We start from the raw sequence: 26739 nt of genomic DNA on the forward strand, positions 1-26739 counted from the left end.
GCGCGGCTCCGCACTCCTTCCCTCCCATCATGGCGCTGCGGATCCTGCTCCTGCCTCTGCTCGGTGAGTCCCGGGCACCGGAGGTGCCTCGGTACCGGCACCGGGGGACCCGCGGCGGCAGCGCCCCGGGAACGGATGGGAAGGGAAAGGGGGGTATGCGCTGCCCCGGCTCCGTGCCGGGAGGATGCGCTGCCCGAGCCTTGTCCCGGGAGGGAGGAAGGGAAAGAGGGAGGGATGCGCTGCCCCGAGCCTTGTCCCGGGAGGGAAGAAGGGAGGAAAGAAGGGATGTGCTGTCCCAAGCCTTGTCCCGGGAGGGAGGAAGAGATGCGCTGCCCCAAGCCTTATCCCGGGAGGAAAGAAGGGAAGGAAGGAGGGATGCGCTGTCCCAAGCCTTAGCCCAGGAGCGAAGAAGGAAAGGGAGGAGGGATGCGGTGCCTCGAGCCTTGTCCCGGGAGGGAGGAAGGGAAGAAGGGAGGGATGTGCTGCCCCGAGCCTTATCCCGGGAGGGAGGAAGGGATGCGCTGCCCCGAGCCTTGTACCGGGAGGGAAGAAGGGAAAGAGAAAGGGGTGCGCTGTCCCAAGCCTTATCCCGGGAGTGAGGGAGGAGCGGAGGGATGCGCTGCCCCGAGTCTTGTCCCGGGGGGGATGCGCTGCTCCAACCCCGTCGGGATGCAGGGACAGGACGGGACGGGACAAGGACTCAGCGCCGGGAGCACGGTGCGGCGGGGAGGGAGGGAGGGAGGCCGAGGGGTGAAAATAGCCCCCGAAGCCCAGCTCAGCAAGGAGCCGGTCCAGGGATGAGGGTGCCAGGAATGTGCAGGCTCGGCAGGCAGGCAGGGAGGACACTGGTGCCTATTCAAGCCCAGGCACAGGCGCCTATTGTTCCGGGGGCCCCGCATGGATGTTTGCAGTTTTAATTGCAAAAACATTTGCTAATTCTGCTCAGGAATGAATTTGGGCTCATTTGGTGTCTGGCTATTAATAGTGGAGGGGGGGTGAGGAGGGGGACAGCAGCCGGTGGGCTTGGATTGCCCTCCCCCCTTCTCTGCTCAGACAGCAGGAGGAGGAAAGGGGATGGAGTGAGGTTAGGATGACAACCAGCAAGTGATTACTGAAGCACACAGGGCTGTGCAGACACACAGATCACTGCTTTGGGGCAGTTCAGACGCAAACAGCTTATCAAGCAATTCTCCAAATAACTTACAGAGCCTGAAACAGAGGGAGATGTAGGCACTCTTTACCAAAAAGAAGTGAGTGGAGGGGTGAGAGATGACTCTAACATCTTCTTTCACATCTTACCTGCAGTGAGGAGATGGTTGTCACACACTCTGGGGTCTGTTGTTCACTTGGTTTGCTGTGGTTTGTGGTGGAAATGGTTTCAGTAGGAGGAATCAGGATGCCTGATCCCGGAGCATCGCGAAGTGTTCCAGGTGCTGACTCTGGATCCGGATGCCCCCATTGAAGGAGAAAAACGACAGACTTAAACAACTTTTCCTTACAGTTAGCCTGCAGGGTAGCGCGCTCAGTGCCGAGTGTCCTGTTGAATCTGGCCTGAGAGATAGCAAAGCTGGAATGAGCTACAGACACTTCTGCATTGCTTTAGCCAGACAAACCCCACTCCTTTCACACCTCTGCCTGACAGCATTTCTCTGGCCAGTAAACCAAGTGGTAACAGGGTTTGCTCTGCATTTAAATCCACAGGGTTGTGGCCAAATCCAAGTGCCTCATCCTGGTAGAGGTTTCCAGCTATTTCAAATTTGGGTTCATAAGCCCAGGTTGAGAATAAAGAAGTTTGTTCCACTCTGATGGACTAAGTGAAGGTTATGCTGTGAGCAGCACATGAAATGAAACATGGGCCGAAGCCTGCAGGGTTGGTGTTGGACAGTGGGATAGGAGCATGACAATGAGGGTGTGTTTGGTGCCAGCTGACTACTTGGGAACAAAACAGGCACGAAAGGAAGCTAATGGGATGCTGAGATGCCAAGGTGCAAAACTGACCTGGATGGTTTAGACTAGAAGGTGCTGGTGAGCCTATAAGAGGTGCAGAGCAGGGATTGCCTCCTCCTGAAGTGATATTGTCCAGAACAGCTCCTGCTCTTGGTCACTGTCTTAAAGCCTTGCCACGAAGCAGGAGCCAGCGGAGCATGGAGCATTCAGTGCTTACCCAGCTCCAGGCACTGAAAGCATGTAAAGACTCTGCTCATCAGGGAAATGCCACAGTCATAATTAGACTGGCGTCAGTGGTGGAGAGTGGGGCTTCCAACTGACATCAGTGTCATGTCCTACCTCCAGTGCAAGCTTCCCCGGGGAAATAAAGGTTTGGATGCTGAGGATTTCCCATGGAGCCCCTTCCCCAACCTCTCAAGTTGAAACCAAAACATGTTGATGTATTCCTCAATGGGAAGATCCAGGAAGTCCCTGGCTCATTTCAAGCTCAATACATTCAAATCTCCCTTCGGTTCAGTTGTGAGGTTTTGGTGACGTGCTTTTCAGAATCTCCAGAGCAGTTCTCCTTTCCTTCTCTCTTTTTTTCACCCTCTGAAGTCCATCTGTCCCAGCCACCAGCAACTGTTCCGAGTCAGCTGTCAGTGCCAAAAAGCACTCGGTGGCAGCGTTGTCAGTCGTGCTGAGTTGCTTGTCGGTATTTTCTGATGGGAAGGAGTATTTGCAGTATTGCTTTCTTTTCAACAGGCAGTATAGAACCAGGACAAACAGCTTGGAGAGCCTTGCCAAAAGGCAGATGCTTAAGAACATCTTCCAAAAAATTCTTAGGAAGGGCTTGGTGTTCCTATTTGGGTAAGAAATATCTGGCATCACCACCAAAGGGGAGTTGGATGCACATCCCCTTTACAGCTGTTGACAAAGAACGTGACACCAGCGCATTCCCTCTTGCTTGGAATACTTTGGGGAATTACTTGGGTACTGGAGCACAAGTAGATTAAAGAGTAAAATGTGTTTTCTTTAGCGAGGAGAAAGAGCTGTTGCTCTGGTGGTGAACTTGCCTTCTTTCACTGACCTGTTTGTTTTCCTTGTCCGAGTTGAGTTCTGGGTCTCTTGGCCTGCTGCAGCTGGTTTGCAGTGATCTGGCCACACACTGAGAATATGCACCAGGAACACAAGTTGTGGTGCCAAAAAATCACCTTCAACAAGTAAATAAAGAGGAAGGAGCTTCTTCATTTAGCTTCACAACTCAGGGCAAAAGCTGCTTCACGTAACGCCTGCTTTCTGGGTCTCCTGCCAGTCTGCCCCTAACTTTAGCCATCTCCAAAGGGTAAAGCACTTGCTCCTGCTGTGTTGGAGCAGAACTGGCCTCCCTGTTGTATATTTAGAGCTAATGCTTCACAGTTGATTGTACCAAGCCCTGAACTCCTTACAGAGCAGGCCTAGAGTGGTGGTGGGGAGTTAGGATCCAAGAGGATCCTGAGTCCTTCTCTGCACTGTGCATTGCTAATGTGCTCCTCCACAAGATCAAACCTTTGCTCTCTGCCTAGAAGCTGGTGGCCTGCTTTGAAACTGTTCATCTATTAAAGAAGAGATGTCTCCAAGATAGAAAATTCATTAGGATAATTACATTCTCAATCTGGCTTCTCCATCAACTGAAATCTGAACTGCACCATCTTTTCCCAATTGATAAGAGCTGTTTGCTTCCCTCTGCACCCCCAGGGAGTATCATGTCTTTAGGAGACACAGGAGCAACCCCAAATTCAACCACAAAGCATCAGTTCTGAGTAGTGGAGAAGTAAGGGCGTGTGTGCCCTGCAACGAAACCCATCCCTTCGCTGAGTCAGGACACGGCCTAAGAACCAGTTAATGGCTGTAATTGCACTAATGAATGTTCTGGACACAGTCTTAATTTTCACCCGAAGGGGCTGGATTGCTGTTCGGGTGCAGTTCTGTCAATAGCTGTGCTTGGAGCAGAGGAAATAGCTGCTGGGCTGCAGTTCTCCTGCTGCAAACGAGAGGTTTCAGTTTCAGTAAAACAAACAAGAACATGAAAACTGGACTCTCTTTTTGGCTGGAAAGCCCAGGGCTCTGTTTGCTTATGACTCCTCAGAGTGCTGACAGCCACAGTATTAACTTGAGGTTAGAGGTGGTGGTTGGAGTGTTTCATTCTTGTTCTAGAGGCTTACCAGCAGAAGAGTTCATCTATGCGGAACAGGACAGCAAAGCACTCCATGGACTTCACCAGGACGAGGATAACAAGCTTCAGCTCCTCATTTTAGATAAGTGGAGATCAAGCAGGCTTCCTCTGGGGACAAACATTGAGGGAGGTGGATATTGAAGCTGTCCCCTGCACAAGAATGGCCAGCTGAGGTTCTGTTACCACCTCTTCCAGTAACTTTCTGGTTGCCTCGCTGTGTTTCAGGCTGTAGGAAAGCTTTGTGTGACTCCTGTGCTGAAGTTCAGCTGTCTAAGACACAGCTTGGAGGTGCAAAACCAAGACAGCTGCATAACTGAGCTGGTGTCTGGTTCTTACTGGAGCAGCATCCTAAGCCAGGCCTTAGAAAGAACACTAATACACAAAAAGTGAGGTCTAGAGAGGGTGTTCCTCACCGGCCCTGACACACGTACATGTTATAACCCGACAGCCCACAGGTACTTGAGGTGAGCTCAAAAACATAATGGGAATTGTTCTGTCATGCCCAAATCACTTGTCAGTATAAATAATACAACGTGTTGGGTTGTGCAGGGCCTGCCCCTCGTGGGTTGGAGCAAAGGGCTTAGCACAGAGTCAGTTACAAGGGGAAATGAAGGTTCCAGCGCAGCAATGGATGAAGTAGATGAAATTAAATCGTGTTCAGCTCATGCTCAAGGTTTTCTTTTCTTTTTTAAGTCATAAATCCGAGGGATTTCGGAGTTAAAGCCAGAACACTCTAACCCACCCCCATCAATGTACCTGATTACAACACAAACCTGAGATCAGCAGGTTTTGAAGGCTCTTCTGAATTCATTTGGGCACAACTGGCTCATGTGAAGACATTGAGCTTTGTGCCAGGGACTTGCTGTGTCTTTGGCACAGGGCTAAGAGGTAGCAGTTGACAATGTTCAGCAGTATTTCAAGGGGTTTAACCACACTATTAAAAGTATATTGTGGTGGCCTGAGTAAGATTTTCTGCTGAGCCAAAGAAATCCACTAAAATCTAAGGGGATTTGGTCCCATTACTAAGCTGTTTCTAACACCCACGGCCTCTTCTTAATAAACTTTGGGGAAATGACTTCTATAATTGGCCAGCCTTTGACAGGAGGATGTGAACTGGGGGCACTTTGGTTTAGACTCTGTTTTGGAGGGTGGAAGTGTAATAGTGCTACAAATTCAGGTCCATTGAAAGCATCCAACTTCCCTGCTCAATCCCCAACCTGAGACACTCAATTCACTTCCCACTCTTGACAGTCTTGTCCAGTGTGTCTCAAGATGTAGAACCCAGACCCACTCGAGTGGAGCTGGTTACACAGCTATGGACATAATGATTGTGTCTGCACAGCAACAAGGCTCTGCTTGATCTTTGGGACCAAGCTGAGCTGTGGAGACAGTCTAGGATGTCATGGTTGGAAAACAAAGGCCTTGAGAGATGTTACTGCTCTTACCTGCATGACAGGAGCTTGTGTTCTCGGTGTCTGTCTTTGATTGGGGCTGTCAAAAGAAAGGAAAAGAAGGCGGCAAAGTGGAATCTCACTGTAGCAATTAGCATCCTCACTCAGTGACAGCCACCCAAAAGACCAATTCATCACTCTACTGGGCTGCCACAGAGATGAGGAGCATTCCTTAGAGCACTGGATGATAGTGGCTGCGTGAGCAGCCCTGGAATCACAGCCATGGAAAGAACTGAATGTCCATAAGCAAAGCAGCAGCTACCACATACCCTGAGGGTCCATTAAGGAGCTTGCTGCCTGCTAATGGACTTCCTCCTGAGGAGCTCTGGCTGCAAACACTCTCTGGAATGATTTCCGGGAGCTGACACACTTCACTGCAGGGAAGGTGTTGCAAAGTCCTGCACGTCTTGCTGCTGTTAGCCCCTCAAAGGATCTTGGCAACAGCTATTTTTAATACACTTACATCTTTGCTTTCATCTTTCTTTCCATCTGCACTGATCTCTGCAGAAGCCCAAAGAGAAATATTGCTTTATACACACCACGTTGTTTGGGGTTTGTTATGTTAGAGCCTGGCAAACATCTGCTCTGTAGTAAGCAAGATCCTGTGCATCAGTAACATATCTTAGAGAGGGAAGCCCCGGCTCTGAGCACAGCAGTGACTTGTACCTCTGGATCAGCCTGGCCAGTGGAGCCCCCCATCCTTGGAAGGGTGGGTTATTCTTGTTGGGGTGTTTAGATACCACCAACCATGGTGGAAGGAGTCAAAAATACACAGCTCCCTGTTGGCCTCAGTGATCTCTGCTTTGCTGGCAGAATACACACACGCCATCAAACAGGTTGGCTTCTTGTTGATCCAGTAGCTCCTCCAGCAGAGGAGCTGGTTTGTTTCCCTTTCTGCTCTTAGCTACTCTGCTGAGGTTGCACATAGAGTTCATCAGTGGGGCTGGGCTGGTTTCTCAAGGAGCAATGGCTTATCTCATTGCTTTTGCACACACAAATAGCTATTACTTGGCTTCAGCTTGGTCAGTGCTGATGGAGCTGCCTTTGAACTGGTGATCTGGAGATGAAAGGCAGAGCACCTTGTGATCACCTCCTGATTCTCCCTCAAGCAGAACTATTGGAGTTGGGAACCATCCTTATGTAGCTGGTGTTTTCCCTTCATTTGGGCCAGTTTTCCACATCCCATCGGAGCAGGGCAGTGTGGAGCTCTGCCTGCATGTGCTGGAGGGGAGGGCCAACCAGGTACCAGGTTCTCTCTTCTCCCATCAGGAATGCTCTGGTGGGCCTGGCCAGCACCCAGCTGTCCTCACCCACAAGCACCACATCTCTCCCACACAGCAGGGCAAGATAAGCCCTTTGAAGTGTGCATTTGGGCTGGCAGCAGCTTCTGAGGTGCCCCGCACACCCAGTTGCCAACTGCGCCTTGGTTCTCCAAGCCAACAGCTGAGCTTCCATCCAGGGCTGGAGCACTGGGGCTTTGCCAGGGGACACAGGAGACTCCAGAGCCCAGCTTGTTCCCACATGGGAGGACTGGGGGCTTGTTTTGTGATGAGGCATGCTCCTCACCCGCCTCATCAACAATAGTGATTGTTCTCCTGGTGCTCTGCTGCAGGCTCCTGGAGCCTCCTCCTCCTGCAAGTATTTGGACCAGATCCTGTTTGGCTGCTCTGATGGTTTGACTCAGCTATGGAATGACAAAGGGAAGCTGGACCCAGGTTCACCCTGGTGACAAGTAGCTCTACAAAGAGGGGAGATGAGGGTCAAGATCGGAGATGAAGCAGGAGGCTCTATGGGAGAGGGTGTGTGGTGACCTGACCTCAACTGTTGGAGCTGGGTTGCGTGCAGCTTGTAAAGGGATCCCTGATGTTGGCTGTAACACTGCATGCTTGAGAAGAGCGTGTTTGTGGAGCTGCTTGTGCTCTGGTGACAAACATCCCATCATTTGGCTGCTTAAATGTTTCCCAAGAGCTTTTCAATTCCTGGCGCATCCTCAATCGCTTCCAAGCCACACACATGCCATACATCTTACATCTGTCATCTTCTGGACATCTTTGCTACAAAGGCTTCCCTCTTTTCCTCCCTCCGTGGTTTCCTTTTCCTGGGGCCCTCACTGAGAAGCAGTAGCTCCTTCAAAGAAGTGCAGGGAGCCCATTTTACAGCTGCTTCCTCAGGCTCGAGTGTCCTCCTCTTCAACAGCAAGCTGTTAAGCATGTTCTTAAGTGGGAAGATAAGTGGTGTTATGATCCTTTCATCTTCTGGCTCACGGAGCAGGCTGGAGATAAATGGTAAGGGGATGACAGCGAGGAAGAGGCAGAGGCACCTTTGGATTCGATTCCTGCTTTGCAAGGCAGTCTTTAAAGCACGTCTCTGGTGGGAACACAGGCGGGTACAATAAAGCTGGTCCTTGCTTTCTCGGCATATGGCTTTTCCTCATGTTTCTGAGGCAGATCCTCTGCCTGTGCCAGCAGAGCTACTGCAGAGTGAGCTGGCTTCTCCCTTTCAGAGCCCTGCTGGTGCTGACATTGGAGGGACTTGCCTTGAGTTGTCTCTAGACACTGTTTTGGCTGGTGATTTCCTTTGCGACAGCAGAGCCTTTGTGGGGCTGAGCTGTGCTCCCACCAGGGCTGCATTTGCACTTTGGGATTAGCACATGCACACGATGCATTCCTCTGCAGGGGTCTGTAAGAGAACACATCAGCGACAGCCTCACATGGGTGGGAGTCCTCAGACCCCTCTCGAACAGAGTGTGCATTCAGCTCCAGCATTCCTGCCTTAGTCCCTGCTCTGCTGCCTCAAGCAGCTGCCAAGCACATGCCTGGAAGGGTCTTTATAGGGGGTGGTCTTCAAGGTCAGCTGTATCCAGCCCACATTCCAGCCTACCTCATCTTCTGGCCATGCAGCCCAGAGGTTCCCAACCATGTACACATGCTGCTTGTTGGAAACAAACCACTTGAAAGCAGTATGTGCAGCCCGAGCCTGTTCCAGCCTCCAGGGAACAGGGCAGAGAGCTGCTGCTCATCCCGTGTCCATACCTGTGCAGCTCCAGCCTGCTTCCGCAGCACAGACCACAGTCTGTTGGTAGCTGTGCAGATGACATTGATGAGCTGCTCCAGGCCTGGGAACACCAGTAAAAGTTGAGTTGTTTGAGGCAGGGAGCTTGGCTTTGGCAAGCAAGCAAGCACAGAATCAGAGAATGCTTTGGGTTGGAAGGGACCTTAAAGATATCATCTAGTTCCAACCCCCCGCCATGTGCATGATCCAGAGGAGACGATGCCTGTTGCACTGAGAAGACCACATCCAGGTGCTGCTTTGAGGGGGCTTCAAAGGCTGTTTCCAAGTGCCTGCTCTCGTCCCTACCTTTGTGTTAAACAGAGATTTCTGTGGCAAGGCTTTGACAGATGAGGCCACAAACCTTCCCATAGCGAGGAGCCTGGGGGCCTCCCCTCTGCTTTATGTGGGGAGCTTTCCCACCCTGCAGCGCTTGCATCAGAGCACAGAGCGTGAGCAGAGGCTGCAGCATCCCTCTCCAATCAGCCCCAGCACCTCACTGACAGGGAATTAAGTAGGATTTCAAGGTCATTGTGGGGCTGTCAGGGGGAATCATCTCCTGGAGGCCTCATTATCAAGGCTCTTCCTGCAATGCCAAGCTTCTGAACAATCGCAGCCTGGTTCCCTAAACAGTGACTAATGAGATAGAGCTGTTAATAGCAGTTTGCTAACTAAAGGCTGGTTCTGCCCCAGACAGAACAAAGCCAGGCTGCATTTTCTCCGCTGCCTCTCACACAGAAGCTGTTTCAAAGGATCCTTATTAAAACAATAAGCTCGATGTTGCTCTTGTGCTGGCTGCAGAGGGTCACTGCTTGGTGCTGGTGCAAGGTGCTTCCCCCATGGCAGGGACTTCAAGCACGTTGTGCTCAGGTGACCTAAAACGCTCTCAGTTTCCCTTGAGCTCCTGTGACTTTGTCCTGCTCTGATAGTGACTTGCTGCCTGATGCTGGACAAGCTGCTCTGGGTGACCTCCAGTCCCTTGGGTGCCATAGGAAGGTGATCTGTGGTCTCAGGGTGGTAGCAAAGCTTGCTCAGCTTGTCTGAGGGCTGCTTTTGAAAGGAGCTGGAGGTTTGCACAGTGCTGGTAGGAGGGAGATGAGGCTCCTGCTCGGACCTGGATGCTGAGCAGCAAGGACACAGCTCCCACGTGAGTGATGTGAGGCCAGGAAACGTCTGTTGATGTTCCTGCAGTGAGATTTTGCATCCTACCTCCCTTCCCGTTGCCAGGAGGGCCTGGATTAAAGGTGAAGCACGATGGGATGTGTCTACCTCTGGCTGAAGCTGGGGATTATTACTTGCCCAGTTTGTTTCAGGCAGTGCTTTGATGTGGCAATGGGAGCCCGTGGAAGGTAAAGGGTGTCTAGACAGGTTTTTCTCACCCTCTGTTGCTGTCTCTGAAGCAGCACAGGTGGTGCCAGACAGGCTGCACGGCTCCAGGATGCGAGCAGCAGAGCTATTTCCAGAGAGATGGAACAATGGTTCTCCAGCAGAATCCGAGCCAGCTCCTGCTGAACCCTTGTCGAACCTCTTGCAAGGTGGAACTGCTCCTCTCTGTGCCTGGAGCAGTTAACTGCACAGAGATGCTATAAGAGTGACCAAGGGGAAGCCCAAGAGGTGGCCAGCGTGCTTCCATGGCAGAGAGGTACAGGAGAGGTCCATTACCCGGTGCTCTGGGCAGCAGGGTTGGGAATCCAGGATGTCAGTTCATTCTAGCAGCATCTGGAGAGGGATCAGCCTGGCTCTTGGCTGGATGCTGCTGGGACTTGCCCTGCATGGCCGGGAACAACTGTACCAGTGGTTCAGCTCCACTGGGAAGGGAAGAAAAGGCAGGCCCTGATCTAGAGGGATGTGTCGCTGGCTGGCAAGCTGTGCTCTCAGCCTGCCTTGGCTCTGATGTGCCATGTCCCCCAGGCTGTTTGGGAGGGGAAGTGGAGACTGCATTCAAATGCCTATTGTGTCCTTCAGCTGGGAGCAGAGCCAGGAGAGAGATGCTCTGGCAGCATCTGATACAGGGGGCAGATGTTAGGGGGAAACATACTCATCCGTGAAACGCTGTCGCTGGCGTTTGCAAAGGAGCTTCGGAGGTTAAGTGCCCATGTGTTGGAATGTGGATGCGAAGGTCGGGAGAGAAACGCTGGGCTCCTGCAGAGCTTGTTGAAGGCAGCTCTTGGCGCTGGGACAAGCCCTTGTGCAGCTTCTGTGGGGTGTCCAGGTGAATGCTGCTCTCAGCCCCATGTAAGCATAGCTGGGGAGAAGGGCAAAGCCAGGTTTAACTGTCCTGGGGGCCCTCAGAGGCGCAGTGCAGTTCAGTCTGGCTTCCCTCTCCTGCAGCCAGCTGCAAACCGCTGCAAACACGAGCTGGAAGCAGAGTATTTCTTTGCCCTGCCTTGTCCTCTCCCTTCGCCCCTGCCAAAGCAGGGCTCGGCCACAGGTTTCAAGCAGAGCTGGAAACTTGGCGCTGAGGCAAGGAGCAGAAAAGAGCCCGGCTCGCTCTTGTGTGTCTGGGTTGGCTTCTGCACTGCTGTGGGGAGTACAAATATGTTCCAAAGCTGTTTGCTGCACTGACATGGCTCCAAGACACACAGGCAACAGATACTCTGACCAAGAAGGGGCCATTGTTAGAGGGACCTTCTTGACTGTGGCTCTGCTGTAACCAACTGACCACTGGTACTTCATCCCTGCTTCATTCACAGGCTCCAGAGTGCTTGATCCTCTCAGGTGACCCAGCTTTAGCTGCACATCAGCACAGGCAAGCCAGGGCTTCATTCCTGTTTGTCCGTCCCTGTGCCCTGACCTGGCCCCATGGGATTTACATCCCATGTCTGGCAGGCGGGTATGAAATCAAGGTGGAGATAAAGGAGGTTCTGAGCATTGCTGCCCTGTGAACCACGCTGGATGCTCACTGACACATTGCTTACTGCACATAGCTTGCTCTGGAACAAAGGAGCCAAGGGAAGGGAGTGATGGACCATTTGGGCGAAGGAGGAATAAAGCCCCCAAGAAAGCCAGTGAAGAGGAAGGGAGTTACCTCATTTATTTCCAGCAGGGTTGTCCTCTGAGAGGTATTTCCTTAAGCTTAATGCAGTCTGATTTTAGTTGCAACTTTTATGAACAATAAAGGCTTCCACGGTTTCCCTTGGAGGAACTGGAATGAATCCAAAGAGATTTTAGTGCTGAGAAGCAGATCCTGTTATTAAAGTCAGCCCAATCATTTCTTCCTATCTCCTTCCCACCTTCTTGGCCATTCATACCCCTGCAAGCACTTATCGAGTCCAGTCCACTCTCTTCTTTAGCTGCTTCTGAGATTGCAGCCCAGATTGCAGCCTGGCTTTTAGGGGCTGTGAGAGCATTTCATATGCCTGCAGTGTGCTGGTGGGGGATTGTGCCCCGTTGCTTTGGAGGGACATCTAAACCCCACCGGCAGCAGGACACAAACCAGGGCTAAGCTGACCTGGGGACCAGTGCGTGCTGCTGGGCTGTGTCTCTGGGAAAAGGGCCTCTGACCAGGGCTCAACTGGGAGCATTCAGCTGAAAGAATTCTCTGCTAAAAAATAGCAGCAGATGATGCTGAAGGAGAAAAACAAGTCAGGGTTTGGGAGAAGTTAGTTCCCAGATACGTGGGTAATTCAGCTTCCCCAGGACAAGTCAGCTTTTAACCCCTCCGTGCCAAAGCTCGCTTCTGCTCTCTTAAACAAGCTTGCCTTGGCCAGGAGTGCAGGTTGGGACTAGCCAGCACGGCTTTTCTCCTCACTCTTTGCTCTGACATGGCCTTACTTTTCTCCCTCTTCCCCTGCTCGTTTATTCCAGCATCTTCCTAATCGTGCCCTTTGTCAAGCTTCCTATCTTCATCCGTCTGGGAGCTCATTTGGGCTCCCTTTAACTCCCTGCCGTTCTTCCCAAGCAAACAATCCCTCCTGAAGCGTGCAGCACAACTCCCTGTGCAGGTATGCTGGGGTTAACAAGGGAAGTCTTTTCACGTCTGGTCATGGGAGTCAGGGCTGCCCCTAGAACAGCATTGCACCAACTCACATGTCTGCAGGCTCGGGCAGGATGCCTCTTCCCCTTTGGATCTGCATCCTTTGTTCCGACACAGCCACTGCAACGCTTCCAAGCTGCCTTACAGAAGACAGCCCCCCTCTCCCCGTGTGGAAATGACGGGCAGTAGCTTCACAGGCTCTTGGTCGCACGCTCATAGACAGATGTGAATGTTCCCTCGGTGCCTGCCATCAGGCTCTTGCAGCGTTCATTTGTACGTGCTTTGTGCTGCACAGGAGACAGACAACTGGTTTCTACCCGAGACTGGAGTTATACACACAGAAAAGACACTGTAAAATTGGAAACCATGTCCTCAAACCGAGAGCTGTTTTCAGTCTTGTCATAAAGGAGTCCTCTGTGTGCTTGCTCACGCCCTCTCCTGTTCCCTTCTCTTCAGCTCTTGGCTCTGATGGCTCCTACTGTCTTCCCAATTCCCATTTTCCACAGGAAGATGACATTCTTGGTCTCTGATAAGCAGAACTTCAGATCTGTGTTTTGTTGGTCAAGCTGGAGGAGGACGGAGGATCAAGAGATTAGAGTCACAGGCAGAGAAATAGAGGATTATAGGCTAAAACCCTGCGAGTCTCTGTATTGATGGCTGGGACAGAGCCAGACACCAAAGTGCATTGCAAAGCCTGGTGCTGATAGCATATCCTCTTATTTCCTGTCTTTGCATCTCAGGCAGCTTTTGATAGATGTGTCCTCCTCCAGAGCCAGGGTCAGGCAGGTACGGAGCATCCCCAGCTCCTCCTGAAGTCAAATACCTGCTGAGATCAAGTCTGTGCCTTGCCTGGCACTCAGCCTGGAAAATGTCACTTGGGCTTATGAGATTCTCAGCGATCCCTGAGTCACATTCCCACACAAGACAGGAATAAAGGAACTTGCCCCCTTTCCCCTTACTTTTCCCTATAGAGTTCACTCTGTCCCCCTGATCCTGGCTGCAGATCCCTGCCATGGCTCACGGAATTGAGGGAGACTTCCCTTAGCATGTCTGCTGCAACAAGAGCCCTGCTGGGAGGAAGGGAGAGGACAGGAGGAAGACCATTGCCCCTGGCTCCTTATTCACAGTTATCTGCTGGCTCCCTCCCACTTGGCACTAATTTGGTATCAGCATCTGCCACTTTGGGGAGGAAAGGGACTTGCCTGAAGTGAGAAATAACGTAGGATGTGCCTGTATGGCATTCCTTGGGGCTGGCTAGAGAAACAATGCAAGAAGGCAGTGGGATGGGAGGAAGGTTTGGTTTCAAGCCTGCCCTATGCAAATATTCCCACTTCTCTTCAGTGCTCACCAGTTTTGCTCCCAGCCTTTGCTTTTGCTGTTGCAAGGTGCTCTGATCCAGCGAGCCGATCACGGAAGGGTATAGCCACTGTGGGCTGAGATGCTGTGTTCCTTACTCTTGCTTTGACTTCCTCGTCCTCAGTGTTCCCTCCAGGGAGCTGGAACTCACTCACTGAGTTGCAGGGGACACTGGACCTGAAGGGACTGAGGCTTAATGGGTACATATAGAGAATGAAAGTCAACCACAGGGCAACACTGCATGTGAAGAACCTCGGGGACCCAGCCGGCGTGTCTTCCATGCCCTAAAAGCAGAGGAAGGGATGAAGCTGAGTCCCAAGATCCCCTCTCCCATCCCATTTTGTGTGAATGAATTCATGTTGATGGTGTGTACTGGCTGGGAACCAGCCCAGTTTGAAGCTGTAATTGTGCTGTCCATTTGTTAATGAGAATGGCAAGAGCAGCACTCAGTACAACACAACTGTTCCGATACATTCCCAGCCACGTGATCTCAGTGTTTCCTTCTTGCCTTGTGTCTCTAATGGCTTTTGCCAAAGGGCCTTAGTGCAGAGGCAATGAGAGGATCTCCTACCTGATGGCCTTCCCTCAGAGCCACACAGCTCCGCGACTCAGCCTGACCCTGCAAAGCATCTGTGTGAGGGGCTTGAGCTCAGAGGCAAAATAAGCTGGGCAGGACTTAATCCCCTGGTTAGTGGTACCTAATGCAACACAGAAGCTTTGTGCCCTCTTCCCTCTTGCTTATACCCAAGGAAAATGAGACTTGCAGTTCAGCCTCACGTTCCTTTTGTGGCAAGGGGGAAGCAATTGAGGAATGTAAGGGCTGGTAGTAACAGCCTCTTCCTGTTCATGTGTCCTTTCTGTTCCCGCTCCCAGATTTTGAGGGGCAAATTCTGTCTTTCCATCTTTTCTTTGAGCCAAAAGTGGCCTAAAATACACTGCAGGAAGAGATGCAATCTGACATGCTGGGAACTCTCTAGGCCTTGCTGCTTCCATCTTAATCTCTTTCAAGATTAGGTATTAGTCATACACCCAAGTGTTGCTTCCTTCCCATCCTGCACGTACACTCAGTCCTTTGCAGGAGAAGAGCCAAAAACCAGGCTAGGAGCTTGGGAACACAGGAGGGCTAGGACCAGATAATGCACAGATTGAGACGATGGGCAAGGCACGCACAGCCACATGGGCAATGTATTAACTGCCCAGCTTCCCCTTGATGTCAACAGCATTTAGATACCTCTGTGGAGCTGGCTCTTGGCCTCTTGATCCATGTCTGTCCTGGGGGGTGAGAAGCTGTTTCAGTAAGATGGGCTATGTATGCTATGCCCTTCAACCTGGGAGCTTTCTTCCCAGCATGCCAGCCATCACCCCAGCTCTGGCTCCCTCCTACAGCATCTGTGCTCCTTTAGGGAGGGCAGAGCACGAGAACCCACTGGTGGACTAGGTCCAAGCTCAACATGTCCAGCCAAGAGCTCAGACTTATGCTAAGACCATGAGTAAGTTGAACTCTCCTTGTTCAGACAGCTCTGCAGCATGGCTCATGGTGCCTCCTCCTTTCATGGGGCTGAGGATTTGCCAAGTGGGTGGTGTGTGAATCTCATCTTGAGAACAAGCTGTCTCGTTTCTGTGAGGGTGCAGATACGTGGGGCCTTATCTCTCAACACCCCGCAGTACCATGAGCAATGGCAACCAAGGATTGTGCAATCCTTACCTCCAGAAGCCCTTGTGGAAGGTGTCCCTGCCCGTTGGAGCTGCATCATCTTTAAGGTCCCTTCCAACCCAAACCATTCCATGAGTCTGTGATGGAATCTCAGAGAGGAGGAAACGTTTGTCTGCAGAAGGAGGCTGCTTTGCAGAGAGGCTTTTGTCTTAAGAGGGCTCTATATCTCCGTGATAGCAACCGGTTTCACTCCCCAGTGTGGCTGTGTAGGCTGTGTGTATACTAATGGCTTTGCTGTCTGATGAGGAGGTAGAACAGTAAATCCTCCTGTCCGAAGAAGGAAGGGGAAAAAAAAAGGAAAATGAGGAAGAAAAGCCTGTGCATGGCGTGTATGCTAATGGACCTTCTCTGCAGCAAGTACAGGCAGGTCTTTAAGGTGCTAGTTTAAATCAGGAGATTTAAATCTGGAGATTTAAACAGGCTAAGATTGCATTCCAGAACTGCATGTACCCTGCTTGCAGACAGCCATCTCCTTTGCCTTCTCTAGTGCAGGAAGGGAGTGAATCAAGAGCGAAATGTGACATTCTTTCTTACATCTTCAGATGACTGCAAACACTCCATGGGCTCCCACGCAACTTTATGCTGTGGGGTCCTGGTCCTGCCAAGACCACCAGATACTCCTTTATCATCAGCGTCCAGAAGAATTGGGTGCCATCAGTTACCTAAAAGAGGAGAAAAGCAGAAGCCAGAACCACGTGGAATGCCAAGCACTGCTCTGTAATGTTGCATTTGCCTCCTCTAGGTTAATTATGCTTCATGCTCCCTGCCCAGGCGGGCACATCTCTGTTTGTAGGTGTCTGTCAGAGAGCTGGCACCCTTTTAGCTGAGAGGTACAAGCCATGCGTCTAAAATCAGTCATGCTGGCTTCTGATGGCTGGTAAAAATAAAGCCTTACTAACACAGGCAGCTCGAACAGCACTGGGGATTTATGCCTGAGTGGGGGTTTTCGGGGGGAGGCTGGCCACAGTCTGGTGATGGCCTTTTTATAACCCTTATCAGCTCCCACACAGACCAGGTCCATCTGTTCCTTGATTTGAACAGAGACACTCCTAAGCTTTTGTGTGCTAATCTCTCCCTGCACATCTACATTGTTCTCCGGCAGAGCAGCCCACCCCTGAGTCAGGCTTGGCTTGCCTGAGCTCGGGAAGGCGCCGTGGAAAACTGGGATAAGAGAGAGGCACGCAGCTCGCTCCGGTCACTGACCAGCATGATCCACCAGCCTGCTCCGTTGGGTCAGCTCTTAACCTGCAACTTTAGGTTAAAAGCCTAAAGTTGACGACATCATCATCAACTTTATGATGCCAGAGCAAACATAAAGCCAGCTCCTTGGGCTGGAGGCAAGGGTTGAATGTGAAGACTGAGTGCTACAAAACATTTATGCACTCTATATAAATCCAGTCTTTATCTAGCACAAGTTTCAGCCCCTTAAGCTATTCCCAAAGCCCCAGCTAAAGGAAAGTTGGACAGAAAAAAACCCAAACTTACTAGAGGGCACGTTTTGGTATCTAACCCTATGCTTCGCTGTGGTGCCTCGCCTACATCACCCTGTCCACACTGGCACAAGTGTGGAATCACAGAGATGCGCTGAGAGGGTAAAGAGCCTGAAGCGCTGAGACACAAAAGGATGGGTATTTTGAGGTCAGATGCTTCTGAAACTTATGGTTTATGGTGAATAAGCCGAGGGCAGAAACCTGCCCTCCCTCTTCCTTGTCTTACCCAGCTCAGCACCGTGTGGCTTCCTCTGCTTTCCCTCTGGAGGCTTCTCACATTGAACAGTTTGCTTCCTCCCTGCCACACACACACACCACTTGCAAGGCAGGGGCAGTGCTAGGGTCAGCTGGGCTGCCCTGAGCAGCAGTGCTCGCCTCCTGCCTGCTGCTCTGATCATCTCTGCTGCACTGTCCTTGTCACCACCTCTTCCCCTGCAGCTCGCAGCACCGAGGGTGGCTGCTGGAGGGGGCATCTCCAGGCTGGCAGTCGTAAGTGTGCTAACACATGGCTAACACCTACAGTACATCACTCGGTAACACTCTGCTTTTGAAACAGAGAAGAGGTTGGGATGGAAGGAGATGGAAGGTCAGGCTTTGCTTTAAACCCAGTACAGAGAGAGGAGGTTTAGCAGTGCAGTTGTCTGTAAAGCTGCTAGCTTTTTCCTGATGCTATAGTTTCAGTGTAGCATTTTGAAGTGATTCAGATACCATGAGTCACAGCAACAAGCAGAGGCTGAAAGAAGTGCCATCAGATTATGCTATAGACTTCACTGCCTTGTCCTGGATTCTATTTCGGAGAGCTGATGGCATTTAGGATTCAACCATATGTCTGCCCGAGCCCGTAGCACATACAGAGCTGGTAAGGATTCGGAGCCGCAGCACATACAGAGCTGGTAGGTGCGTCTGTTGTGGCATGCCTGCTGCTCCCGAAAGGAATGCGTGCCTGTGCCCGGCTGTTCCCCAAATCCTGGCTGCCGAGGCCTTTGAAGTGAGATTGCCATAACACAAACCCTGTGCTGCTTATTTGCACCGGGCTGAAAGAGGCCTAAAGGAACGTCTTTGGAACACGCAGTTTAAAAGGTGCCATTGGCCACTAATGAGGATTTAAAACAAGCAAACCATAAGCGTGCCAACAGCAGGGAAATGGGAAGAGCACAGATGCTCTGGCTCCTTGAGCAGGAGAGTGCTGACAGCTGGGAAGCACTGCCTTGGTGCAGATTCCTTCAGCCCTGGGGAGGTTGGGGAACAAGGAACCCAAAAAGTAATGCTAAGAAGAGGCGTGAAGGTGCTCAGCTCCTCTCCTGTGATTTAGGACGTGCTCCTTGCAGTGTTCTGCCACACACACAAGAAGAACTGTCTCAGCAGTGATTTGAGGAGCCACATTGATCTCTGCCTGCAGTCAATACATGTGATAATGTCAGAACCTCTGACTCAGTCCCCAAGGATGCAGAGTCTGTCTAAAATCTGTTGTCATCTCATTTGTGCCCCAGGGATAGGCCTAAATCTCTTGTGTTTGGCGGGTGGGAAAAAGCCTGCTGTGAGCAATTCCTGAGGAATGAATGGCTGGAGCTCGATGGAGTCTCACTGCCTTGGAGTGAATGCTTCTAGTTGTAACTCCTTCAGAGTAACAACACTGTGGTATTACTATCTCCACCTTCAACTGCCCTTATGATGTAGCTATAGTAGACCAGTAGGACTGTTACCTACTTGATGGGACACAATCCTTCTCAAAACAGACCTTGCGTGAGCAAAACATACCACAAAAAACAAACACAAGTTTCTTTTAAGGAACAAGGAACCTTTTCCCTCCCTGTCTTTCTCTGGCTTTTCCAAAAGGAACGCATACAGGCTAGTACAGACCAGACAGATGCTGTGCAAGCTGCCTTCTGCGGTTCCTCAGGTGCCATGGAACTCCATAGTAATCTCCTACTTCAGGTCTTGGAGGAGAGCTCTGGTTTGGAGAAGCCTTTGTGGTGCAGCTCCATGGCCAAGGAGGAAAGCAGAACCTCCGACTTCCCCCTGTTGTAAGGCTGAGCCAAATGCATTAGCAGAATTGCCTGTGCCAAGGAGGATCTCCACACTGAGCTCAGTGCTTCGGCCTCAAGCACAGCTCTCTTGGTCCCAGACGCAGGAATTTCACAGCAGAAGCAACCAAATGCCTTGTTTGTGTGATGTGCCCTCTGATGTTGTTGAAAACATGAGCCAAGGTTGTGTCTTGTCCTCTGGTGATGAGCTGCTTCTAATGCCCCGGGGGGTTTGCTGGGGTCAGTGGAATCTCTGTGTGCGCCTGAGGGAGCTAGTGGGGATCCCAACCGCAGGCAGAACACCTGAGAGGATCAGGGGCCCAACAGAGGGGATGTGCCTGAGTCTTGTGGCACAATTACCTTCTTCGGGAGGTAACTTCTGGTGAGGTTTGAACGGCCAAGTTGTATGGGGGGTCCTGGCATAGCCCATTGCTGATTATTTGGCACTGGTTGTAGTGTGTATCCTCCTCCTGCAGGACAGGGCTTCGATCAGCCTCTTGTGAGTACCACAGTCTGCCTGAGAGGGGATGGGCTTTGCAACCACCATGACACCAGTTTCCTCCTGAATCCCAGTCCTTCCCTGATTTACTCAATACCTGAGCTGTGCTATTGCTTCTTACCTTCTCTTTGCTTTTCCAGGCTACAGGCTCTTGGCTGTGGAGCTGACATCCAGCAACACCAAGCCCGTGGTGCAGGAATTCCAGAGTGAGTCCTGGCTGCAGTGCAAAGAACTGGGGGGAAAGATCTTGCTTATGGCTTGTGGTATCTGGTTTCTTGGGGGATTAGGGAGCCTGAGAGCCGCGAAAGTGCTGAAGAAGTTGTCTGTAGCTCCCTGTTTAGCCAAGCACTTGACTGAAGTGGTTTATTGAAGTCCCCTGCAAGCCACTGGCGTTGCAAAGCGTCTGCCTAAGTGCTGTTTTGAACTGGGTCCCAAAAGGAGGAATGGCAGTTGCCTTGTGATTAATATACTGGAGAGCAGGTCGGGAAGTATACATTAGCTTGGCTCCCTTACAGATGTGCAATGGGACAGGGGGTAAAGCACCCCTCAACCCTGCTGCAGTGCCCTCTTCTGTAGAGGAGATGGAGGTGACGGTGCCTGCTTCAAAGGGGTCTGGGTTTGCTGCACTTATCCCCGGGCATCGTGGGCCTCAGTACATCCCCAGACACCACCCAGGGAGATGCTGCATCCCTGCCTCATGTGGTAGGCTCTGATTAGCAGCAAGACAGTGCTCTGGCCTCGCCCTGTCAGAAGGGCTTGTTTGCCATAAGATAGAGCCTGCAGAGAACAGTGTGTTCATTTCTCTCCACAGTTCAACTATTATTTTTGCTGGCCAAGATCCATCTTCCCCCATAGCTCCTGGAACCCAGCAGTGTTTCTGTTTGTGAGGCAGATGAAAGGCATTGCTTCGTGGGCAGCATCTCCTAATAAAACACTCTGCAAGGCTGCTTAAAGCAGAGCAAAAATACAGCTGCTTCCTATTAATCTCTGTGTCCTTTCGTTCTCCTGGTAGGTGTTGAGCTCTCCTGCATCATCAAATCCACCATAACACCAGATCCCAGAATCGAGTGGAAGAAGATCCGAGATGGAGAAACCTCTTATGTATTCTTTGACAATAAAATGCAGGGTAGGGAGATTTGTTGTCCTTAAACCTCCAAAGCAGCCTCGGAAACAACACAGCTGAGAACAAACAAGTCTGTAAAAGGCAGGACCTCTGGCCATAAATGACTGGTGGTCACTGGTGTCTGAGCTTTCAGGACCAGACGCTGACCCTTTCTGTCTTCCCATATGACATGCTTATCTTCTGCTTTTACCATCTTTCCATATGATATTTTCTGCTTAGAAGCAGACTCTTTGGCTTGATGGTGAAACTCAAACCCAGGACTGCCAGCAGGGCTTGACTCCATCTGGAAATACTCCAGCGCTTTAGATGGGATCACAGCCACATCCAAATGAAACAAGACCTTAAGGCTCTTGGAAGTTCAATTTTGCCACAATTTGAGATTGAACTAGATTGATTCTAGTTCATCCTCTTAGTAGCATTGGTTCCCTTTGTGCTCACTGGTGAAAGGAAAGCTCTTAATTTCCAAGCATTGGGTTCTTTTTAGGTGGGTTCTCCAGACTCCAGAAAGAGTCCGAGCTGAACCACTTAATTCAGACCCTAAAATCAGTCTGTGTGACTGCCCTGAAATGTCTCTGTCCCTTTTCTGTGCCTCAGGAGACTTTGTGACTCGTGCAGAGATCCTGAGCAGGACATCGCTGGTGATCAAAAACACCACCCGGATGGACACTGCCACGTACCGCTGCGAAGTGGCAGCGCCATCTGATACTAAAACCATAGATGAGATCAACATCCAGCTCACGGTCCAAGGTATTGCTCTAAATCCAGATACCTGCCTGCCAGAAAGGGCTGTGGGTCTCTCCGGAGTCCAAACCCTCTGGTTTTTTGTTAAAAGCAGCTGGAAATAAGGGCAGGTTTTGCTGGCTTTGTATCATGGCCACCTTAGAAAGCATGGCAGGAATTATTCAGCACCATTCCCATGGTTTGTGTCTTCCCCGCAGTGAAGCCTATGACTCCTCGATGCACTGTGCCTAAAGCTGTCCCTGTGGGCAAGACAGCCTCTCTGCACTGCCACGAGAACGAAGGTTACCCCAAGTCCACGTACAGCTGGTACCGCAACAGCGAACCTCTATCGCCAGACTCCAGATCCAATGCCAAATTCCACAACTCCTCCTACACCCTGAACCCCAGCACAGGCACTCTGGTAATGCCCTGGCACACAGCAGCAAGGCTTGGGTTGCTGGATGGGCTGCTTGTGAAAGTAAAAGGCCATTGCATGGCTGTCAAGGGAGGTCTAACATGGAGAAGGGTGGGTGTTGTAGGAGGTGGGTGAGTTGGGAAAGAGAAGATTAATGCTGGAAGATCCTAGTGTTTGGTTTTAATCTCTTGCCTTTTTAGAAGGAGGAGATGTCTCACAGCTCACTGTGAAGCCTGGGAGAGTAGCTTATACATGCTCATGCCCTCGCAGTGCCTTCTGTTTCTCACTTCCTACTCCCCTCCCTTTTCTCCTCACCAGGTTTTCCATGCTGTGCACAAAGGGGACACGGGCCGTTACTCCTGCATAGCAACCAACGATGCTGGCTTTGCCAAGTGTGAGGAGCAGGAGATGGAAGTCTGTGAGTGGCTCTGCATCAATGCTGATTAATAGATCCCCATAAATAAGTTGCCATTGCCACAGGGAAAGAAGGGGGACATCCTAAAGTGTCTTTCCTGCTTTCTCAGAGCTCCAAACACAGGAAAATCTAAGTAAAAATCCAGGGAAACATCAAAGCACTGTTCAGATTCATGACCATTTTTAGTCTGGGAATCAGGGACTTGCTAGTTCCCTATGGATTACTTACAATACTCGAGAGATGTCATTTTAGTGTATGTAAATCTCAATGTAAATCGATGGCTTCTCTCTTTGCCAGATGACCTCAATATCGGAGGGATAATCGGTGGAGTCCTGGTGGTCCTCGCAGTTTTGGTGCTCATCACTCTTGGTATCTGCTGTGCCTACAGAAGGGGTTACTTTGCAAACAGCAAAGAGGGTGGGGAAAGGTAAGAGTGCCCTTAGACAAGTCCCTGTGTCACAGCTTGCATGAAGTAGTCTGAAGGTGCCAGAAATTGGTGGCTAAAGTGTATTTCGATGCCCGACTCACACATATTTCTTCCGAGCTTCCTCCCAAAGGCCAACCAGTTCTAGAAGTGACCAATCCCCCACTGTCAGCCCTGCACCATGCTGAAGGTTTATTTGCCTAAGGGAGCATTTGGTTTGGCTCCTCTTGTGCTTGCTACCAAGAGCAGGCAGAGGAGTGGAAGCTGTGCTCTGATATCCTCATACTTTGCTCAGGAAGGGGGGACCAGCACAATTAAAAGCCTGCAGGGGTTTGTCCAAGAGGTTACGTGCTGTTGGCATAATGAGAGCTACAATGACATGAACAGAGCTCACTGCACCATTAGTTAAAAGCATCAGGACATGCATAGGAAATGTATGCAGAAGAGTAGGCTCTCAACAGGAAATCTCACTCGTGGTGAGAACCTCAATTTGGGATTAAAACTAACTCTTAGAATTCACATTAAAATGTTAAAACCAACAGCATTAGCATCAGAAACAAGCCTTGATGTCCTTACTGAACCCGTAGAAGAGATAATATATGGAAACCCAAGCTTCTCACCATTTCATGTTAGATGCTGCTTTGCAGCACAAGTCCTGATCTGATTTTTGTCCTCCCCTCCAAAATCCTGCAGTCTTCTTGTCCCAGAAATGAGTTCTTTCCCTTTATTTCAGCTACAAGACTCCAGCAAAGCCTGATGGTGTTAACTATATCCGGACAGACGATGAGGTAACAAACGATTTGCATTTAACATCTCTCTGTTGAGGAGAGGAAGGGGGTGGGCAGAGAACTACTGGCTTTTTTAGGACCTACAGGCTTTCTTAGACGTGAGCACCACTCAGAACCAAGGATGTAGAACAGAGAGGAGCCAGAAGGGTGAAGGCTGAGTCATTTCCTTAGAAATGATGAACAGTTTAAGTTGCCTTAAATGGCTTGATGCCAAGAGCTATCGAATGCAGCTCTGCTCTTCCTCAGTTATCTCATGGCTTGACCCCCTTAGGATGAGTTTCATTGGATTAAGTGGGCAGGCCACGATGGTTTTACAAGAGAATTTGAATTTGGGGATTTGAATAGATCACTAAGCTTAAGATCAGAAAAAGCCTCTCCCTGGTAGCAGAGATGCTGAGAGGGAATGAGAGAGTCTCCTGTGGCATGTGAGGAGGACAGCAGGAGAAGGAGTCCCTGGCCAGTGTGACTGGTGTCTCCTTCTCCTTACCTGCCTGAAGGGGGACAGAATCCTGGTACTTCCACAGGTTGGATCTGCCTTCCATGGGCACGTTGCGGGTGCTAGATCCTCCCTCCATCCAGCACTGTTTTGTTGCAGGGTGACTTCAGGCACAAGTCTTCATTCGTCATCTAAGACGCCACGAGAGTATCACAAACCAGCAAAAGCAAGTGTGCAAATACCTCCTCCAGGAACTCGAAGCAAGAGCAAAGGATGAATTAAGTGCGCTTGGAAGGGTTTGGAACACACAAGAACTCAACAGCTACCTATCTGTATCTCGTTTTTTCTTTGCCAAAGTTTAAAGTAACTCCTCACTGCCCAACTTGCGTCTCCCCTGCCTCCGGAGATACCAGCAGGATCACCTAAACCTGTCCTTGGACTAAGGAAGCGTTCTAATGCTTCCCAAGAGACTGTGGGCTGTGGAAGTTTGTGGAATTGCCTTCTCTTTGTGCTGCAGGGACACAGCCACAACGTGCAAACCCACCAGAGGAACAGCGTTAGGTAAACGTGTAGTAGACATTACTAGTAGGTGTTACTAGTAGACAAAAAAAGGTGCTGATACAGCAATAGATGGACTTCAAGGGGGAATCTTCCTCTCAGCAGCTGGTTGCCCAGGCCTGGCTGGTGACTTTTACACGTGTGTGATTGTCTTGTGCTTTTGGCTCTGACTTTGGTGCAGAACAGGGGATGTGAACAGCCTGCAGTGACAGGTACCAACACACAACTAACGCTCTCAGCCCTTTTGTAAACTTACCTTCTTGTTACTCTGTTTAACAGGAGACAGCAGGCAGCATCAGGCCAGGAGGATTGCTTCTGTTCATTGCTTTATAGAGAGCTCACTGCACGCAGGTAACCCCTCAGTCTAATCTGCACAAAGCAGGCTTGCCTCTTGCGTCTCCTGGTGCTGTAAAGAGGCTTAGAGTGGAGGCAGAGTGTGCTGAGACATCCCTTTCAGGAAAATTAAAGCCAAATACTTCCATGGGGGAAGGTGGCCAGGAAAGGTACTGAGATATCTTCAAGCTTTTTTACCTTCTCCCCTTTCTTTTGTAAAAATCCCATGGCCTCAATTTTGAGCAAAGATCTATTTTGGTTACTTCAGAAAAGGTGATGTTTCTATTGCAAGTGTAAATAGGTGATGCCAGCAGTGGTTCAGGAACGTGGCTATTTTTTTACTGTTCAAACTACAGAGAGGAGCTCAAACGTTGCTCTAGTCTGGCACTGTCAGAGCATATCAGTATTACTGCAAGTGTACTGAAGAGCTGCAGGTGGAACAGCATCTCCTTCCTCTTAAGCTAGCTTCAGCAATTTCCTTGTCACAAGAGGTCTTACAGACACAGAACAGAGTCACTCAGGGATAGTTTTTGTACATTTATGGCAGGAGCTGTCAACTTTTTTATATCTAAACCATAGTTTTCTTGCCAGTGACCAACACTTTGTTTTTGGTGTTGCAAGAAACAGCCAGGGATGGCTTTTGGATTCAGTCCCACCAAGGTGACAAGAGTGACTTCAACGTTTGCTGCCCCTCTGCAAGTTCCCTAAAGCACTAACCCAGTGTGACAGCTACAGCAGCTTTCCAGGTTCAAGCTGCAGAGCCGAGGCAACTGTTTCTGGAGCTGGGAAAGCAAAAGCTCAATACAAAAGCACTTTTGCAGTGACAGTTGCAACTTCTCTGTAGATGGTAAGAGAAAAAGAGAAAAAACATGTTGTTCTCTTGGCTTAAAGAGACTCATTGGAAACGTGGTGATAGTGGTGAACAGCATTGGGTAACATAAGGCTGCAAGATGCGGATGCAACACTAGAACTATGCTGTGGTTTAAGAGGTTTTTTAATGTAGCATAATGTAGTGTTCTTGTATTTCCAATATGAATTGAGTTGTCTTAACTTTTCCTGGATACAGTATTTTGGATACTTGACGATTTGGACTGTCAGTGTTATTTTTTAGTGTTCTGCATTAACCTGCTTTGGTTCCTTGGGGCCTCGCTGGACATGCCATTGCTGCATTTGTTTTGCCTAAACTAAGTGGTACCACTTCTCCTTTTGCTAAGGAAAGGAAAGATAAGGATGGGGCAGCAATACCCTGATGTTCTCTGTGTAACTCAGACATTACCACTGCTATCTTACAGCTATTTGATGGTTACCTTCTTAAGACCTGCTCTTCAAGCAAGCCACATGCTGTTCACTGGCTGCCTCTAATCTGTGTGCCAGTAGTGAGCATAACATTCCTTTGCACCTTCCTTACGTCCACTACTCCTTTTCTGTGCTGCTTTTACAGGTATCCTTATTGCAGGGTACATGTAAGAAGGGAGAGGAAGAAAAGGGTTGAATGAGGGGAGCTCTGGGCACTGTGGGAGCACAATCTACATAAGAGTCTCACCACGAACCAAAGGCAGCCTTCATGTGAAAAGGCAGCAAGCTTCTGTTTCAGTTCTAAAATGTGACAGTGGCATCTCTAACGAGAGAAGGGGAGATGATCCCCCTCCTCCAGCTCCCGAGATCTGATGGAGTTCATTGTATCTTTGTGAATAATATTCAGGTTTGTACTAATGTATTCTGTTTAACTTTGCCAAGGATGTTTTCCATAAATACCAAGCTATAAAGCAGTCTTGTGGGGTTGTTTGGGTTGGGTTTGGTTTTTAAACAGCCCCATTAGTGGAGGCTT

At 50.2% G+C, this 26739-nt stretch overlaps 1 protein-coding gene across 1 annotated transcript; it reads left to right on the forward strand.

Annotated features, from left to right (window-relative positions):
• Positions 1-26677, forward strand: JAM3 (junctional adhesion molecule 3). Its single transcript, XM_030505423.1, has 9 exons — positions 1-63; positions 19840-19905; positions 20712-20825; positions 21417-21569; positions 21761-21963; positions 22276-22375; positions 22670-22799; positions 23530-23584; positions 24180-26677. Exons 1-9 carry the CDS (start codon positions 30-32, stop codon positions 24213-24215), a joined length of 891 nt encoding a protein of 296 aa, XP_030361283.1. The 5' UTR covers positions 1-29; the 3' UTR covers positions 24216-26677.
• Positions 26678-26739: the final 62 nt, after the last annotated feature.

Source organism: Strigops habroptila, chromosome 17, assembly GCF_004027225.2.
Source record: "Strigops habroptila isolate Jane chromosome 17, bStrHab1.2.pri, whole genome shotgun sequence".
In the NCBI taxonomy this organism is placed as follows: Eukaryota; Metazoa; Chordata; class Aves; order Psittaciformes; family Psittacidae; genus Strigops; species Strigops habroptila.